Source organism: Grammomys surdaster, unplaced genomic scaffold, assembly GCF_004785775.1.
Source record: "Grammomys surdaster isolate TR1022 unplaced genomic scaffold, NIH_TR_1.0 215, whole genome shotgun sequence".
Taxonomy (NCBI): Eukaryota; Metazoa; Chordata; class Mammalia; order Rodentia; family Muridae; genus Grammomys; species Grammomys surdaster.
In genome coordinates this window covers 4,003,966-4,024,194 of record NW_021604660.1, presented here as the reverse complement: position 1 = coordinate 4,024,194, position 20,229 = coordinate 4,003,966, and the positions used below count along the sequence as shown (strand labels likewise).

The 20,229-nt window shown below is 38.0% G+C and overlaps 2 protein-coding genes and 1 pseudogene across 4 annotated transcripts in view; 1 reads left to right on the top strand and 2 right to left on the bottom strand.

Annotated features, from left to right (window-relative positions):
• The window catches only part of LOC114625338, an 8,140-nt pseudogene extending 6,789 nt beyond the window's left edge, over window positions 1-1,351 (bottom strand).
• The window catches only part of Pln (phospholamban), a 9,363-nt gene extending 4,518 nt beyond the window's left edge, over window positions 1-4,845 (top strand). The window contains exon 2 of the mRNA XM_028772604.1: window positions 4,336-4,845. Within this exon, the coding sequence (XP_028628437.1) occupies window positions 4,442-4,600 (159 nt within the window). The 5' untranslated portion in view covers window positions 4,336-4,441 and the 3' untranslated portion in view covers window positions 4,601-4,845. The remainder of the gene's footprint in view (window positions 1-4,335) is intronic.
• Window positions 1-20,229, bottom strand: part of Cep85l (centrosomal protein 85 like) — a 112,624-nt gene that overhangs the window by 70,045 nt on the left and 22,350 nt on the right. For all 3 annotated transcript variants that reach the window (XM_028772602.1, XM_028772601.1, XM_028772603.1), the window contains 2 exons: window positions 17,568-17,726; window positions 8,198-8,985 (listed from right to left, as the gene is read on the bottom strand). In XM_028772602.1, the coding sequence (XP_028628435.1) occupies window positions 8,198-8,985; window positions 17,568-17,726 (947 nt within the window). The remainder of the gene's footprint in view (window positions 1-8,197; window positions 8,986-17,567; window positions 17,727-20,229) is intronic.

Sequence of the window (20,229 nt, the reverse complement as noted above, 5' to 3'; positions counted from 1 at the left end):
GGAGGGGGAGAGAGAGAGAGAGAGAGAGAGAGAGAGAGAGAGAGAGAGAGAGAGAGAGAGAACGAACGAGAACCATACAAGGTCCCACTAGAAATGTTCAATCCTTTCAAAAATGAGACCAGATCCCACACACATAGAACACACTGGATACTCTTCTGCTTCTTCCATAATGACTAAAAGACAGGATCTCGTATTTCCCACAACCAAACACACATTGTGTTTTCAGCACTCTGGTACAAAAGTCAGAAAGATTAAACTTTAAATTAGTCTATAAGTAAACAGGCTCTGTCTCTAGCAAACACTCAATTAACATACACAGTCACCTTTTTAACACAGGCACAGGAGGCTAATGTTACACTATCTCTGAGCACACTAAAGATGCTATTTTTCTGCACTGTCTATCCAATCTTAGTGTTTTAAGAGTGTTGTTATAACAACAGGAGGACTGGAGCCATTACAAAGTCCCCTTCAATTACTGGAGGTCAGGCCTCTATCCCCACCTTCACAAGATTAGAATCGCCACAGCCCTTCTATACTTAGAGAAGGGAGGAGATGTCAGGGGAAGCCCTGCTTACACACTGAAGGCCTAAAATCAGCCATAGGTCTAAAATCAGCAATAGGCCTGTCATACATGTGTACTAATACCAAGTCTTGGGTCTCTGTGGAAAAAACATTGAAACAGATGGCTATAAGCTATTACAGGCAACTTTTGTGGAAATTTACCAGCCTGAGTAGTCATAGACCTCGTAAATAGGTAGCCTTGGAGGATAATACCAACTTAGATAAGGACAAGTGGAATCATAGACAGAGTCATAGTGACCTGTCCCCTGAACCTTCACCCAGCCGATACCCTGTTCTGAAAGATATCTGTACTCCCCCTGAACACCCACGCTCTGGTGTCATCCCCTTCCCCACGTCCTGCCTTTTTGTGTTTATAACTCCTGTGTGAATAAGTAAACATTATGATTTGATTTAAAAAAATAAATTTAAAAAAAGAGTGTTGTTATAAGAAAAGAATAGACTACAGAATTTCCAAACTCACAGAGTAATGGTCAGTACAGAACAGAAAGTGACCACCTGACCCCAGGTTACAAACTGTGACATCTGTTTGAGGGTACAACACATCTCCAAACTTAGATCCACACTGTTCTTAATTAACTCTTGGTGTTCCAATTCTCAGCATGTGAGAGGAAGCCCCACCATGGAGGAACGGAGCTTATTACCCTACAAGCTTTAGAAACCCAGAAAAAAATCCCAATTATAGCACTACTGAATAAACTGAGCCAAAATCTTACTTGCGTACCATGGACATCTTATTATGTAAAGCAGATATATGCTCAGTCTTAGCCATTACTTTAAACTTGCTACAAATCACTTAATAATTATGACAAGTTTCTACACTTGTCAAGAAACACGTTAATTTTTGGTCACTGGTCACTGTGTCCTGTATATCCAATTTCTCTAAGAACAAATCTTTAATAAAAAGTGCTACTACATGATGTTCTAAGTGTATCAATTTTATTTTATTCTAGATTTTTTTATTTGTGTGCATTTGTGTGTTTCATTAAGTGTATGTGTGTGTCTGTATGAAAGTCTGTCACTGTGTGAAGATACCCAAAAAAGCCAGAAGAGGGTATTTTGTTCTCTGAGGTAGTTATAGATGGCTGTGAGCAACTTAACATGCGTGCTGGAGCCCAGTCTCGTGTTCTGTGGTGGGCAGTAAGTGCTCTTATCCACCAAGCCATATCTCACCAGCCCCTGAAAGTCTATTTCAAGAGTTGACAGCATATCTCTTTGTAGCTCATCTGTGCAAAGCCTAATAGAAACCATTAATTTAAGAAAGTCCTCCTAAGCCATATTCTCATATTCTCTTCATCTCCGCATAGATAAGACTTAAGAAGAGCATTTGTGCTGATGAGTTCAATATCAAATCCTAGGAATCAAATTGGTTAATATGGCAATTTCAGCATAGCCTTTAACAATTTTCTAAAACTTGTAGTCATAAAAATCTTATTCAACTTTTTGGCTTAATTAAATCATGCTGATTTTATGCACACAGATACAGAATAAACATTGCTTCCTTCACTCACAGACTAGAAGCCCAAGTCGAGGACACTGACACATGCACAGCCAGATATTCTTAGTGACACTTAATATTAACTCAGTAAAGTTGACGATTCTACTTTATTAACTGAAAAGGTCTTATTGGGATGTAGCATTTAAACTGGGCTTTAAGGATCAACTGTGGCATTCCAGGCAGAGAGAGAACAACATGTGCAAAAGGCACAGTCACAAAAGGCAGTCCAGTGTTTACAGAAATGAGACATGTCTGTGACTGAATCACCAAATGTGGGGCTAGAGAATGGCTGCTATGTGTGCTTTATGATGAACGAATGAATGCTCACTCCTTTCCACATGTGTGTGTGATAACAGTTTCACTTTGTATCTAGGCTGCACCCAAATTTACAATCCAACATGGCCTCACACATACCGGAATTACAGATGTGAACCACACCATTTAATAACCACTGAAACATTATAAAAAAATGTAGGTTCAAACAGGAATTATCAATGCTCACTTTTAGTTCTCTTATACCTATTCTTCATTATATAACTTCCTATAAAGAGACTTGTAAATATATAAATTCTTCATCACTATAAACTACATAGATTTACAATAAACTAATACAAGCACATACTACTTAATTTTCTTAAGAAAATTACTTTATTTCTATACCGTTTTATCTGGAGAATTCAAATAAAAGTAATTAAATATGCCAGGTTTGAGTTCCCATCTTTTAAACTGAAAATTCTATGGATAAATTCATCCACCTGTCCTAAACAATAAATACATGCTAGACAAACATTAGGTGTTACTACTAACTCCTGAAAACAGTTTGATATGAATTGAATCTTTTTGGTTCCTGATCACAGGCATATATACATGAAGGACAGAGATACATGCCAAATGAATGTCCAGTCTATTACATAATTCAAAATATAATAGATCCAAGTTGAAGAACTGGGAACTGCAGCATCTGACTGTCATATAACAAAATTTCTTTTTTAAAAACAATATCAAGTTCTAACTGGTTCTGAATGATACAAATCTTCCCTTCTCAGTCTCTTCTCTGCAGCACTTGCCTCCAGTATGGGGCAACAGGCTGAGCTGAGAGCCTGCGAAGAACAGCAAAGCTGGCAGCTAGAGTGCATAGTGACATCTGCTGACAGTGATTATCAATACATTAGACCCTGTTAGCTCTACATTTTTTTTATTCTTCTTGGTTTAAAACTAATTGTACAAAGTATTCTAATTAAAACTTAAAAAAAAAAGTACCAGCCCTGGTAATGCCTTCACTCAGTCAGCAAAGGCAGAAAGGAGGCCTTTAGTTTGAGGCTAGTCTGTTCTGAGTAGTAAGTTTTGGGCTAGTCAGGATTACACAGCACTACCCTGTCTGCAAACAATAGTGATAGAACAATAACAATCTCAAAGTAAAAGTAGCCACTGTCTCTAGACAGTTCACTTACTTTATTTTAAACCTGTAGCTAATTTTCTGTTAATACACTGTATTTTGTTGTATTTATTAATTATCAAAGCTTTGGACCTTACATATTCAGCAATAGTTTAGGAGCTTTTGAGAAAAGGCCAGACACAAACCCACTCCTGGTAGGCAAGCTGAGCTGAGAACTGGAACTGTCTGTGATAGTGTAGAGCGATAGTCCTTACCACGCCCTCCCAGCTTAGCAGTCTTTAGTACTCAACATCTTGTTAAAGTGCTGTTTAAAATAACATTCATCAAGAGGCTGTATCTGAGAAGAGTCAGGAGGATGTATATAGGATTAAATACACTGTATGTTACAAAAGTATAAATCATACAGGAGAATGCCAAGTGGCTAGAATCTGATTTTTATTTCATATTTAACTTTTCACTTTATTTTGGAGTAAAATTAAAATTCAAGATATCTTACTATATGCATTTCTTTTTATGAGATTAGTTCTGAAACATTTATAATAATAAATGTTCATATCAATTGTGTTTACAGAGAAACAGAGTTTTAAAAAAAAACAAAAACAAAACAAGTAACCAAGGAAATAGCCTCAACGAAGCATTTCATAAATCAAGTAACAGCTGCCAAAACCACAGTGCCTCCGGCTCACCCAGAACAAGGAGACACTAACTATGAGAGGTAGAAGCAGAGAGGCCGTGGGGACTGTAGACAGTGGATGCTATAAAATACAGCATTGAGGAACATGAACTGGTGCAAAATGTGCTTATCTATGCAGAGAACAGGTTTAGGTATCAACCTAATCCATTTACTGTTTTTACATTCCAGGCCTCCTAAAAGAAGACAGCTCACGTTTGGCTGCCTGTTGCCAACGTTTTATCTTTCTCTTGACCACTTAAAAAACTTGTCTTCCTACTTCGGCCTTCCTGGCATCATGGAAAAAGTCCAATACCTCACTCGCTCGGCTATCAGGAGAGCCTCGACTATTGAAATGCCTCAGCAAGCACGTCAGAATCTCCAGAACCTATTTATCAATTTCTGTCTCATCCTGATATGTCTGCTGCTGATCTGCATCATTGTGATGCTTCTCTGAAGAGCTGCTGCCACCGCCAGACCTGCAACATGCCAACTCAGCTTAAAACCTAGCACTCCAGCATGGGGGGAAGCAATGCCGTCTTCTTGCTGAGAACATCTTTGTGGAGGTCACGATTAAGAGTGAAACTAATTGTTAGCCAGTGTGTTCATCTGCTGGATCTTGTAAACAAACTTTCCAGTGACTAAGTGTACATAATGTAGCTGCCAATTTCCTCAACCTGGCTCATAAATTTCTTTCCTAAATATTTCTGACAGTGAAGTATGAGTTTTAATTTTGAAACAGCACTACAAAAAAGTTCACTTTCTATATCCAGCACTAGAAAGGTCACCTTATAGCTTCAGTTTGGGGAATAAATGAAGTTTATACTGCATTGCCACCACTTTTTTTTTTCTAGGACCTAAATATTCTTCAAGTCTCTACAAAGTAGAAAACAATAATTTAAATGAAGTGTTCTTATTCAAAATAGCTCACTGGGTCCCCACATAGATGATGATGATGATGATGATGATGATTCAGAAGTCTTGGTCATTACTGTCAGAACAAATACCTTGAAAAACTGTTGTGTCCTTTTTCTATACACTAATATTTTTAAAAGCTTATTAGAGTCAAATAGGGAAATATAAAAACATATTCTTTTTTTAACATATTCTTATATAAAAATCTCCACTAATTTTTCTCAAGGATTGTGGAATTCAAGTATATGTACATTAACCACAAACCTGCTCTCCCTAAGGTCTGATCAACAAGTAAGAACATAATCACTAAAAAACAAGAATCTCACCTCAAGTTTGACATTGGCATGTATCTCCTTGGCTTAACAGGGTTTCTCCAAATAATTAAGATAATAACAATAATGAACAAGCTGTAATAAGATACAGCTCTTTTCCTACATCTCCCAGTGAAGAAATGGTTGCTTTCCTAACTTAAGAATTAAACTAGAGATGCTATTTTATAATTCTTACTGATCATGGTTTCAATTTCCCTTTCTAAATTTCTAATATCTCTCAATAACTACTAAAAGAATAGGAGCAAAAAACCGTATTAAAAATATACTCGCCAAAATTTAGTAACTTAAACTGGATCAACTACAAAACAGTTTATACCTCTACTTTGCAATCCCACAATTTTTAAGTCCAGTTCAAGATATTCTACCAACATAGCAATTATTAAGGAGGAGAATTGTAATTAGACATATTTTCCATACCGATGATTACAAAGGTATAGAGCATCAGGATTTACTTTGCTCCCACCAGAGCAGCTGATGGCATGGCAATTCAAATGATTTGAATCCCTGGTAGAAAGGAAGATGTTTGGGTTCAGAAATTATCTAAAGAGTAGCCCAAAAAGGAGTCCAAAGTTAACAGGGGGTCTCTTCAGAAAAGGCTGGAGGTGCCCATCACAGAAACTATAAAACATGGATGACATAATCTCAATCATCAGTAGTTTTCAACGTTCCCTTCTGATGCTGTGACCCTTTCATACAGTTCCTCATGTTATGGTGACACCCAACAATAGAATTATTTTTGTTGCTATTTCTTAACTGTAATTTTGCCTCCACTCTGAATGTAAATATTTTTGGAGACACAGATTTGTGTGAGGGGTCACAACCCACAGGTGTTCACCACCGGTAAATGGTCTGAGTAACTATGTGAAAGTACTAAGTTCTGTGGTTGGCCAGGCCGAGAGGAAAAATGAAAGTGAAGTGGAAAAGCAACCGCCAGGCCGTTCTTTCCATTGCTCACTACCACGTCAACTTCAAGGTATTAACTGTCAGTCCTAAGGCTCTTCTCATTAAACATTTACTGCTGCCCTTCACAGTTTTAGTAGTTAATCGGTTATCTGTAAATTCGATCAGAATGATCAGTATTCAGATGGATTTGGGGTGAAATGGCTATACAATTATATGCTATTGCCTATAAAATGTTCTCGTTATAAAGAGTTATATGTTGTAAAGGGCAGAGTTGGGGGAACTTTCCCAAATAAAGTAAAATCAAAATTTCCTAAGACAAACACAAGAGGGTGGGTCTACATATAATATTATTATTTAGCCTCTGATTATTTTGAGTCTTCTGGCAAAGTAGGAATGCAACCAGTCACATTAGAAGATCTGGTTTTATGCTAAATGCAGGTTTCTAATGTCTTGAAAGTACATGATAAATTATATAGACATAGAAATAAAGATATAGACAAATCAATCTTAAAGCGTGTATCCACTAGTAGATGATTTACACCACAGTGTCACAACTGCAACTCCATGTGTTATAGTCACCTCTTCAGTATGCAGATTGTCTCAGCTGAAGAGTTAAAGACAAAAGAACATGCAAAAATAACAAAACTAAATTTTCTTTTCAAAGAACATAAGAAAACCCGAGCTACAACTCAGACTTTTCATACACAGTTCATTTTGAAGAAAAAAGTCTTTTATGTTATTTAATGAAAATCTTCATTTAAATAACAGAAAAAGTCCTATCACAGAAATGGGTACATATCCATGTTTACTAACATTCAGAGCAGCTAGAAATAAAACCTAGAAATCCATCAACCTATGAGCACATAAAATGTGAAGATGTGGTACATATACACAATGCAACTTTACTTGACCATAAAGAAAAATTAAATCATGACATCTGCAGAAAAACAAATGGGATTGAAATCACTACATTAATCAAAGCATCCCAGACCCAGAAAGACAAATACCACATGCTTTCTCTCATATTTGTAATCTAGATTTTAATCTTGTATATGTGAGGGTTGTTATGGAACTAGAAAGGGCTGAGCTGAAGAAGAATAAGAAGAGGGTAGCAGAATATACAGACGCTGTACAAAGAAGGGGACAGAGCAAAGGGCTCTTGTGGGCAAAGGGTGGAACAGTAGGACAGAACTGGGCTGAGAGACGCAGGGGACCAAGAAAAAGAATGTATCAACATCCCATAATGACATAAACACTTCATATGCAGGTTACGAAAAATTAACTTATGACAAAAAAAGAAAAAGTATCTAGGTTCTAAATGTTACATAATCAGAAAAAAGTCCACAACCTATTTTTTCAGATCAATTTTCTCTCTCTCTCTCTCTCTCTCTCTCTCTCTCTCTCTCTCTCTCTCTCTCTCTCTTTCTTTCTTTCATACTTGTTTTTTGGTATTTCGAGACAGGGTTTCTCTGTGTAGCCCTGGCTGTCCTGGAACTCACTCTGTAGACCACGCTGGCCTCGAACTCAGAAATCCGCCTGCCTCTGCTCCCAAGTGCTGGGATTAAAGGCGTGCGCCACCACTGCCCAGCACAATTTTCTTTCTATGACACCATATCAGCTTCTGTTTGTTTCACATTTCTTTAGACTGAATGTGTTTAATTTTTATTCTTCCTTAACAAGAGAGAAAGTAAAGGCCAAGTTAAGTACAATGTTTAAGGTTACCACATTAATTTATCTCAAAGTATTTGTAAGTTTTTCTAAACACGGTGTGTCAATTTTATAGCACTTACATTTATTAACGTGAGAGAGATGGAGAAAGAGGAACCTGTGATGTTAGTCATATACTTACTGCAATAAACAAAACATCCACTGGGGGGAAGCAAACACTAGGCTGTGAGCCTTACCTGCATTGGTGTCTCACTTCCTTGCTGGAACTCTTCAGTTTGTGGCTGTTGCCAAGGAGCTAAACTGTAAGAATCCTCTGTGGTTCTGCCTTCCAATGGGTTTGTCCGTAACTGCTCTGTAAGCCACATCTGAGTCCTCACAGAAGGTTGAATGGGAACTCCACCTACTGCCTGCTGGCCAAGCATTAAATACTTTGGAGACTCAAAAGCCTCTGAGCCTGTCACAATGGGCTTGCTCTCAGGTAAGGCACTGTATGTCATGTCTAAAGTCTGTCTCCTGAGAGCAGAGGAAGAGACTCTGACATCTTCTTTGTTGCAGCTCTCAAATTTATACTTGCAGTCCAGAGTTGATGACCGCTTTTTATTTATTTCCTTGTCTTCCAGCTTGAGCATCTCCATACTGTCATGTAAGCAACTAGGCCCAAAGGTCCGTAAGTGGGATGTGAGAGCCTTGCCCTTCCCTGTCTTCTCCAGGCCATTCCTCAACTCTTGCATGTATGCAATGCCACTCTGGGTGCAGTTATCCGGGGTAGTAAGTTTGGACAAAGATGACCATTTCCGCAGGGGCCTGAAGTCCTTCATGTCTAGGGAGGCGTCCCGCTCCCCTCTGCTGTGGTCTCCCAGTGACTGCATGAGGCTAGTACTCCACTTAGAGCCATCTGATGTTAGAGATTCCCTGTGTTTGAAAACTGACGGACTGGAGTTAGATGGCATCACATGGGCAGTGGGAAGAGTGACCAATGATCGACTAGGCTTAAACGATAACGTGCCACTTGAAGTTGAATGATCTACAATGAGAAAAGATTGCCAAGTCAGTCTCAATCAACAGGTTAAAAATGCGATGAAATGCAAAATGTCAAAGTAAACATCTGAGCGTGGCTTCTCAGTGTGTATTTCTGACGTTCTTCCTCAAAATGAGGAAATTGCTAGTACTATTATGCCTTTAAGGTTATCAGAAATAAGGCAACATGCTGTCAAACACGATCCTCACCCCCATTTCTCTCTTCTGTTCCCTATCTGCTCCCAGAGAGTCATCTTCTACTGCCATGCCCATATCTATTTATTCTTGGTGGGCAAGTAAGTTTCCTTAGGGTTGCTGCTGTAGGGTTCTGGGACAGGGATAATTCACACACACACACTCCTCATCTGTGCTACCCACTGAAGAAAATTCCTTTCCCTCCCCTAACTGGACAGTGATCTGAGTTCAGGGAGCAGTGGTGTCTAGTGAGCACTCGTCCCCTAGCTACCTTTATCTGCCTAGAGGGCTTGGGCAGGGATGTTCACTGGCCCTTCTTCCTCTTCCTAGCCCCAGCCATGACAGAATGCTGCAGGCACAGTCTTGTACAGGTCTTGTGCTAGGAACAACTGCTGTGAGATCAAGAGTACAATGGTGATGTCAGATTCTGAAGAGTGTTCCGATCCATTCCACTCCTCTGGCTCTTACGTCCTTTCCACCCATATTCTGCAATATTCCCTGAGCCTTCAAGTAGATAATATAGAATTCCTGTTATAGTGGAGTATTTAGCAGTCCCTTATTCTCAGCACTCTGACCAGTTCTAAGTCTCTGCAGTTATTGCTTCTTACTGCAAAAACAGGGGCTTCTCCAACCAAAGCTGACATGTCCACTTAGCAGAAAAATAGCAGCAACTTCCCTCAGCATCCTGTAACCAACACATGTGAAGTCTCTTTAGCAACACAGTTCCATCAGTGCTGAGGAGTTACCAATAGTAAATGACTATCCTTCTGGGGCCTAAGTGACTTCCTAGGCCACTTAAGCCTGACTCTGGTACTGAGATTTTTGTTGACTATCCAATGGTTTCCAGGGGCATTGTTCTATGTTCTCAGTATCCTTTATGCTTTTTCATGTCTGAACCCTAGCGGCTGACTCTCCCACCATCCCCTCCAGCCAAGGAAAACACAGTTTTCACATTTTACTTTCCATGAGGTCTTAATTTCTCTTCAGGGAACATAGTTTTATTACTTGGCCATATATCTACAAAGTGTTTTTATGATCCTCAAGAGATTGAAATATCTTCAGCACATTGTTAGAGAAGTGTGAATACTACACCAGGTGATGGTCTACTTACTATGGTACTGAAGACACTGAAACCTATTCACTAGGCTTAGTTGCCTCTTGGGGACCAGCAATGTGCCACTTTCCTATCAGCATTCAGTAGCTTGGTATTTCTCAGTTGCATAAAAGATTAACAATTGGTGATAAAAGCCACTTCATCAGATTAAATTTTTTAATGTCTTTTGTCTGTTTGAGAAAGGGTCTCATTTAACCAAGAAACTAGCTTGTAATCAAGAATGATCTTGAACTCTGATCTCCTGCCTTCCCCTCTCAGAATTACAGGTGCACAGCACTGTATGTGTTTTGTGAGATGCTTGGGGGGAAGTCAGGGCTCATCTCACCAACTGGGCCACTTTCTTAGCACTACCCTTGAATTCACTAGAACTCTGAATGCAACCAACAAACAGATTGTGTCTGTAGAATATGATCTTGAGGACAGAAGATACACCTAGGAAGTCTCAAGCCTTAGCACACAAAAAAAGTCATAGGCTCTTACACCAATAGAATATGATCAGTCCTGGTAAAATAAACCTCAGAAATAGCACTTAAACATTCTATTGATCAATTCATGAGAACACCATTCCCCTGGGTATGACTCCAGTTCTAAAGTCTTCAAGCTTACATAATCCAAGTACAACCATAACCAGTATTCACAGTTTTAAGAAAATTATTTTATCTTAAAACTTACTATAACTTATAACATTTGGAATTCATTAACCATCAAAACTAAAAATCAGAAGCTGGTCTATTTATACACATGCATACATTCTTAACATCCACATACAGCACATGAATAAACAAACGAGGCCTCAAATATCTGATAGCATGAATATCTGAGGAGACTGACTATTACGTCTGAGGTAAAAGATTCATCTATAAACTGTTAACTATGTTAACCCTTTGAAAATGTTATTTGCCCGAGAAACCTAATTAAAGATAAATACAAGGTAATTCCTGGTATACTTTAAATTACCTAACTGTAGTCACAAATCTCAAATGGAAGTCATTGCAATGTAATCTAGCTCATGTCTAAATTCCATCAGTGAAATCGGAAACCAGCGGGAAAGTAGTGCTTTTACAAACCAGAGACCAGGGTTTAAATGCTCAGGAAACCATAAAAGAGCCAGTGATGGCCACAAAGACCATTTAAGGACATCACTATAACCTAGCAATGTAAGTGAATTAAATTTCAGATAACATTTCTGACGTTTTAACAAAATCTCAACTTTGTTTCAAAATTGTGAGCACACTGATTCTATCTTCTCCTATATAGAACCTACCCCCTCCTCTGCATCTTTTCTGATCTATTCTTCCTATAACAAAAAGGAATTAAGTGCAAAAAAATTTCTGTCCTAGATAATAATCATAAGTTTTTAGTTAAAAATTAAATCTCAAATTAAAACATTCTGCTTTAAAATGTAGTAGCATAATTAGCCAATATGAACTGTAATAACACTTTAATCACAGGACAATCATTTTCACAAACAAGCTTTATTTTTCTTTAACCTTTTGCTAATGCCATAATCATAGGGTACTGTAACATATGGGAAAAACATTTTTACACCATAAATAATACTTTCCTTTTTTAAATTGATATTTTACGTAAGTTGTATTTTTAGGTAAATTTTCTTACATATTTTGTGTGTGCTTTGACCTACAGGCATTTCCAATTTAAGAATGGACCCACAGATTATGTTAGCTAACCAAGCATAGAACTCAAAAGAGAATCCTGGGCTGTTTCTCAATCCAATGTTGGTAGACAACACTAGACAATACTCCCGCCTTCTTTACTCTATGTTCTTCCCAAGCATAGGCACGTGGGGGTTCAAAAGAAAGACTGTAGAGTGAGATGTGGGCAATGTCAGCTCCACCGCTGGAACACTGGAACCTCTGGACACATTACTAAACTGCTCTAAATTAAGATGGGTAGATTTCACCGCAGGATTTCACAGTTAAAATTTTAATCATGCATTAAGTATATTATATTGCAAATATATGGCTTTTCTGTTCAGTTGGTTTTAAGATAAGGTCTAGCTATTATATAGGTGAAGCTTATTTTAAACTTTTTTTGTATCCCATTCTGCTCAGATTTCACAATCGTCCTGCCTCAGGCTGCTAAGTCTGACACAGACGTATGCTACCATACCTGGCTTATAGAAGCCATTTTCATTCCTGTTAAGACCATAAGCACTGTGATATCTCAAAGTCGTTAGTACTGGGGAGCCATATGCCTGTAATCCCTTTGCTACATACTGTGTTCGAGCCAAGCCTGGGATAAATAAGACCTTGCCCAAAAACAGGAAGCTGGAGGAGAAGGTATGGTTTTTAGGTTTTGGGGTGTGTGTGTGTCTGTGTGTGTGTCTGTGTGTGTGTGTGTGTGAGTGTGTGTGTTTAATCACCTGAGTGATTTCATTTGCTACTGTTTCTGTCAACTGCTGCTCAAACACATCAACACTCCCTTGACATCCAATTTAGCTTTTCTATGATCTATCATTCACATTAGCACATAAACCCCAGGACTCTTCTTACTCCAGTAAGATCAAGCTGATCTCTCCACCAATACTGAATTTCATTAAGCCTGCCCAGACAGCACCTACCATCTTCTGACTGCTTAAACATCATTCTGTGAGTTTCTCCTGTAATGCACAAGACAGATGTTTATATACTTCACCAGCCACCTGCTGCACAACCTATCTTACCTCCTAACATTGCTTCACTTACCAGATTGCTTATCTACATTACAATACTTGCTATTTTCTCCAATGGACCATATATATACAACCAGGAAAAATAGCTGCTTCACTTCTAACAATTAGATAGCACTGGATCTAACACACAGGAGACACTAAGTAACAGCTAAGCCAATAAGTGAGGAAGCAAACTCTTACCTCACAGAGACACAAGATTTTGCTGTAAGATGAAAACAATGTATCAAGTGATCCTTTCATAGGAATATACAGAATGAGCTGGAAACACAAAGTGTTAACCGGCCTATTATCAGTAAAAACAACTAATGAAGATACGAATTATTTTGGATCTGTTTATTTAAAATAAATGAAATTAACTGGAGAAGCCTATCATCCCCTCCTCTCCCCCCCAAAAAAAAAACTAGCATAGGCAATAGGCAAAAGCAAAAACTTGACTCTATCTGCACCTTTCTCTTAAGTATTCTTAAACAATAACTCAACACTGACTACTAAAAGTAGTACAATATAGTAAGGTCAAAGTGAGGTCGTGCTGTTTTGTTTTGTTTTACAGATAAATAAACAGCCTAAAAACCCACTTAGCAAGAGTCATGCCATTTGTTTGGGACAGTTCAATGTTTGTTGACTGGCTTTACACATGTAGTATTTAAAGTAACGTACCACTGAATTAAAATAAAAACTAATACATGTAGTTTTATTTATACTCAAAAATTGAACTGGCATTTAGTATATAGATAATCTTCAACTATAACTGTCTTACAAAGAGAAATAATGACTGGAATAAATTAGACCCTAAGTAAATTATAATAGGTTAAATCTCTGAATTATAAAACATGGTATAGTATTATTTGGACATACCACTATCAAAAGGCTTGAAGAAAGCTTATTAAAATACTTTGTAGAATGTTTTATTTGAAATTTTCAAGTAAGTTCAGATTACACTTTCTAACATTTAAACAAAATCTATATTGCTAAAAAATTAATATGGCAATATGCCATGGGAGGGACTTCTCAAGTAGGGGCTATAGTAAAAAGCACAGAGTAGACAAAGGAGCTAACTACTCTAGAGGTTGTTCTATGCATGTTCAGTAGTACATATTGAACAAAGGTAGATTCGCTGTGGGCACGGCTTAACAGTCAGACATCGCCTAATGTGTGCAAGGCCCTAGATCAATCCCCAATACCAAAAGAAGAAAAGCGAGGTAAGTAAGCTTAGATTAATTTTATAAATAATAAAAATTCAGGCTTCTGGCTAATAGATGACAATTTACAGTACCAAGGATTGAGTGTGTAGAGCACATACATCACTTTCATAGGACACTGTCCTACAGCAATCCAGCAAACAGTAGACTTTAAAGCTCACATTACACTACAACCATCAACACATAGACTATGTTCGATACGAGGTTACTCACAGCACACAGCAATTCTCCATAGTAGTTATTTTTAGGCCTTACTAAAAAGATATGTCATGAAGCAAATTTAATAATGATAAAGGACATTTATAAATCAACCTTTGGACTTGGAGACATCTGCCAAAGAACACAGAGAGTCACACCACAGCAATAGCTCTCATGCAACAGAATCATCAAAGGCACAGTAACAACTCAGAAGACGGAATCCATGCCAAGAATCAAGTGTCACATCAGAAAAGGAAGTAGCCTTTCTACTAAATAAGTACTCTTAGGCAACTCCTAAGAGAAAAGTTTATCTGGGCTTACTGTTCCAGAAGGATGAGTCCAGAATGGCAGAGCAGAGGCAAGGTGGCTGCAGCGGAAAGCGGAGAGCGCACATCTTAAACCACAGGCACACGCAGAGAGCATGAATGGGATATGGCTCATGGTTTGAACCATCAAAGCCTAACCTTACCCAAGCAGCACCCCAGAGACCAAGTGTGCCAACATCTGAGCCTATGAGGCCATTCTCTTCCAAACCATGATAGGAAAATTCATCATTCAAGCCACAATTCTGATTCATTTTCCACAGGAATGTCAAGCTTCTGTTACCCATATTCAGTCTTCTATCAGTTCTATCTCGTTCTTAGTCACAATTCTTCATATTCCTTACCCTTCCTAAAATTTCTGCCCTACTTTCCCTGTCTTCACATCATGACAATTTTACCCATATAGAAAGAATAAACAAATAACACTATCTTCTAGGACAGGGGTTCTCAACCTGTAGGTCAGGACCCCTTTAGATGAGCATCACATACCCTGCAAATCAGATTATGTACATTATGATTCATTAAAGTAGCAAAGCTACAGTTATGAAGTAGGTTGGAAGTGAAAGCATAAACTAATAATGGAAGTTTGATAACAGCAACAATGATAACAGTAATAACAATATATAGGAAAATCCAAGCATTTGGGGAAATTATGGAAACTACAATCTTCTCAGTGAAGAATGTTCAGATGTTCTGCTAGTCACTTATATGAAGACAACAGTACCCCAGTCTTCACAAGTCCTGAGGTATTCCGAAGATATGTTTAAAGTTCTCTTAGCTAAACTGAGGAAAGAAGGCTTCCAGCTGGAGAGTTCTATAATTTTCTGATTAATATAATATTCTTTTGAGCTTAAGGAATTCACTACACAATTATTGAGCTTCTAAGTCAAACCTTCAAAAGCTACATAATTTTTCTCTAGATTTCAAGTCATTATCTGAGAAGGCATTACACTGGAACCTCTAAAATTAAGGAAGAGAACAAACTGCTTAAAGCACAAACTTTAAAACAACCTTAAGAAAACAACAGTCACTCTGCAACTTCGAAATCCCTGATCTGTTACCTTTGCCATTCAGCATGTTTATTAATAACTTATAGAGTTTATTAATGAGAATAACCAAAAACATTGTTAAAAGTTACAAGCCCAGTGCCCCTGCTTTATCTTTCAATTCACTTGAATTCAAACTACTCTCTACCACTTTTTATGCTTCTCTGTTTAACCTCATAAGCTGCATAAAATGTCATGGATTGAACAGTGTCTGTTAATATGTCATATCATACTTAAGATACACAAAATAGTTTTCTCTCTCGTTTATGTGTCTGTTCTTCCCCCACCCCCACACCTGTAAATATAAATTAATTTGAAAGTCATTTTTTTGCAGGTGAAATAAAAATGAATATATCAGATAGAATTAGGCAGAAACAAATGCTACTGACTGGTATTTTCAAATGCCATTTACCTTATAAGGAAAAGAAAGAGTACAATCTAAAGAAAAAGGGGACGTGAAATGGAGACAAATATCAGGAAAGGACCCCATAGGTTGCCAGAAAACTTGATGCCTTTTCCCTAAGGCCTTCGGAGGAAAGGGCTTCCCAACATCCTGGATTTAGACAGCCTCTAAAACCTTCAAGGAGATGAAGGTGACTCTTCCCTACTGATTTGAATAGACACAGACTATATAAATGGGGCCTTAACAGCAGCCTTGCAAAGCTGGAACTGCAGCACCCAAGCCATTCTGAGGACTCTTGGGGTCTCCTAGATTGTTCTGATATGGTGATTTAGGGTTTAGCTACTTGGGGCCTTCTACCAAATCTAACAATTCAGGGTAATGGAGCAAGGTCTTACTATGTAGCCCCTGGCTACCTGGAACTCACGGATCTCTGCCTGCTTGAGTCTCTCAAGTCCTGGGATTAAAGATAGGCCATCATGCCGAGATGTTAACAATTGTTTAAGTGGTTAATCTGATAACTCCCAGAATTATCTTTCATGTTCTTATCCTCATATGACTGCTTTTCTTTCCTTTAAAAAAAAAAAAACTGATTCTAGGACCCAGGTCGTCCTACCTCAGTTAAACTATACTGAAAACATCCTCAAAGATCTCCCCCACACAAAAGAAAAAAAAAAGAAAGATCTCCCCCACTTAGATGTGTATCTCCTAGATAATTCAAAATCCTCTGAAAGTACAATGAAAATTAACCATCCAAGTGCAATTGTGGTACATTCAAATGACAATGGCTCAAATATTTGAATACTTGTTAGAACTATTTGGGAAGAATTAGGAGGTATGGTCTTGTTAAAGGAGGGTGAATAAGTCACTGGAGCAGGCCTGAGGTTATCAAAAGATTCCATCTCTTCCCAGTGCACTTTCTGCCTCCTAAATAGGGCTTAAGATGTGAGCTCTCAGCTAGTGTTCCAGCAGCTTACTGCCCATAACCCCCGTCATACATGCTAACCCTCCAGAACTGTAAGCTCTAAATAAACTCTTTCCCTTATAAACTGCATTAGTCATGAGGCCTTATCAAAGAAACAGAAAGTAAGTAATACACCAATAAGTGGCAGTAGAAGTCACTATACTATGCTGAAGGTACTCTTCTGGTTGAGCAGTGATAATAGGGAAGGGTGTATATGTGTGGGCTAAGGAGTATGTGGAAGATCACTTTCATCTTTAATCAACTTTACTGTGCTCTGAAAATACCCATAAATGAAAATGAAAAGCTTTTTCTAATGCAGGGGGAAACCGAATATAATCAGAGAATTTGATACTTAATATATGTCAATACTGAATATTACTAGCAACATAAACACTAACGTATCATCTTCAGAACTGTCTCCTGAATAACCTCATTCATGCCATTCTCCATTAGCCTACCTTCCACACTGTCAGAACAGGAAGTGCCAATGCCAGTATCTCCACTATCGGACGTTATACTGTGTCTTCTGATATGGTTATTTCGATGGTTAGATGGAACAGCTGTGGCCTGCCATAATGATTCATTACCAGGTAACCATGCTGATGAATAATCCGAGCCTATAAAGGAAAAAACAGACAATTAAGACATGTGCAACATCTGTCTGAAAAAAAGTTCAACAACTAAACTACATATCCCATTGCTGACAAGAGAATACAGACTCTGTTATTCTGACTGCAGAGATGTTCTCTCCTTCAAGTTCCTGAATTGCTAAAGATGGACTGCTGTCTGACTTAAAATCACAGTCTGAGGCTGAGAATGATAGTGCATGCCTGGAATTGCAGGATTCAGAGGCAGAGAGATGCAGATCTAATGGATCTCTGAGTTTGAAGATAGCTTAGTCTACATAGCAAGTTCCAGGACAACCAGGAATACTTAGTGAAACTCTGTCTCAAAAAAATAAAAAACTAAAATCCAATTTGGCCTAATGTGTTGGTGCATAACAACCATAACTCCAGCACTTGGGAAACGCAGGCAGGGAGACAAAGCACTCAAGGACAGCTTCAACTACACAAAGAGGGAGTGCCCCACCTGGACTACTAAGACAGGGTCTCTAAAGTAGACCAAAAAGAAAGCAGAAATGCTAAATCATATCTTATAAATGTCAACAATCTGTCCTAGAACATTTCAGGCAGATATCTCTGATTCCATACACAGGCCTTAGCTGTAGCTGGACTTTAGGGAAGGTCTAGTTGAATCCTATTACATGACCAAAAGAAACTTAATGAGCTTATCATGAAAGATTCAAAAATAAAGTTTCTACTATAACCTAGCCACTTCAAATACAATTTTATTTTTAAAAGAATTTATTTTGTTTCTTTAATTATCTTTTGCTAAACCATTTACTAAAACTTCATTTAAATGTTTCAAGTAAAAAACAAATTAAAAATGCAAAACATTAACCCAACCCAAAGTCTATAGATCTCAATGAACATTTATACAGTTAGAACAGCCATTCCAAAGCTTCGAAGCTTCACACTGGATTTTACACTTTCAAAATTGGATATGTTTCTATGTACTTATCCACTATCAAAACCAAGCAAACACAAACAAACAAATAAACAAAACTCACCACAGAGTTAGAACAGAAAACAATTAGCTTTTGCTAAAATTCTAGCTATTATAGTAAAACAGTCTCAAAGTTCAACTGATTCATAATAAATGATTTAGCCTGTTCATTCATTCCTCTGTTTGGAAGAAAGGATTGCTCATCCTAGAGTATGTAACAGCAAGTCAAGGTAATTATGATTATGATACTTCCTAAACATCTTACTAAGGGGAATTTTTTTTTGAGGATTATAAAGACAAGTGGTTTAAATGTGTTCTTCCACAGTAAAACAGTCTCAGTTTAAACTATATGGTAGATCGATCTTGGACAAGGTCAAATGTGAGTCATAGTTAATTTTGTATGTGAACTTGACTGTGTCATTGGGCCATTAGGGTGCTTAGACATTTGGACAAACATTTCCTAAAACAAACTTTACTACACTTAGGTAGAGAAAGAGAGAAAGACTATGAGTACAAGTGTGCAAGCGCATGCATCACAAACCGGCGTGTTTATGTGCAGGTCACAGGACCACTAGCAGGGACTGCTTCCTCTTACACCATGTGGGTCCTGGGGAACACACACAAGTCATCAGGCTTAGGTGCAGGTGCCATTACCTGCTGAGCCATTCACTGGCCCTGGACAAACATTTCTGGGAGGATATTCTTGGTTTTAGGTAACATTTACATTGGTAGACATGGTGAATGACTTTGCTGTCCTCAATGTGGGCAGACTTTATCCAATCAGCTAAACGCTTGAATAGATAAAAAACTTAATTGGGGAACTTTTTTTCATGCCTGTTGACTCCTGAACTAAAACACTGGCTTTTCCTGTGTTCAGACTTGAATCGGAACATCAGTCCTTCCTGGGTGTTGAGCCTTGTAGCTAAGACTAGAACAATATCCTCAGCATGTTTAGTCTCCTGCTTGCCAGCTCACCAGATCTGGGGTCTTTGTCAGCATGCATCTAAGCCAGCTCCAGAATCATCATTTTCTACTGGATCTGTTTCCTTGGAAAACACTAGGGACACTCTAGGAGAACAATGAGCAGAATCTACACTTTCCCTCACTGTACTTCAATATTACCTGTTCAACAGACTCCCAGAGCTAATGACTGCAACCTCAATACCTAGAATCTAGCATATACTAAAATATTTAAAATCTATATAAAAAAGATAATAATAAGTCTAAAATATTGTACCTTCACTTCTAGAAACTCTGACTTGTATCTTGGAATAACGAAAGAATACAAGTGTTCTCTGACATAAAATGTGTTATATTCTGATAAGCTTGTCATAAATTTAAAATATCACAAGTACTCCTGCCAAATATCCATGCTTATTGGCACCATATACTGCTGAGTATCATTATCCTTCTGTTTAGTCAGCTGGCTGAGCTTCAACTACACGTAGCATGTCACTAGTACAAGGAAAGATGAACTTTGAAGGCAGTCCCTACTACGTATTCAGCATTCTGACGTCAGATCCAGCTACCACATTACATTAGGGACTTCCTGTG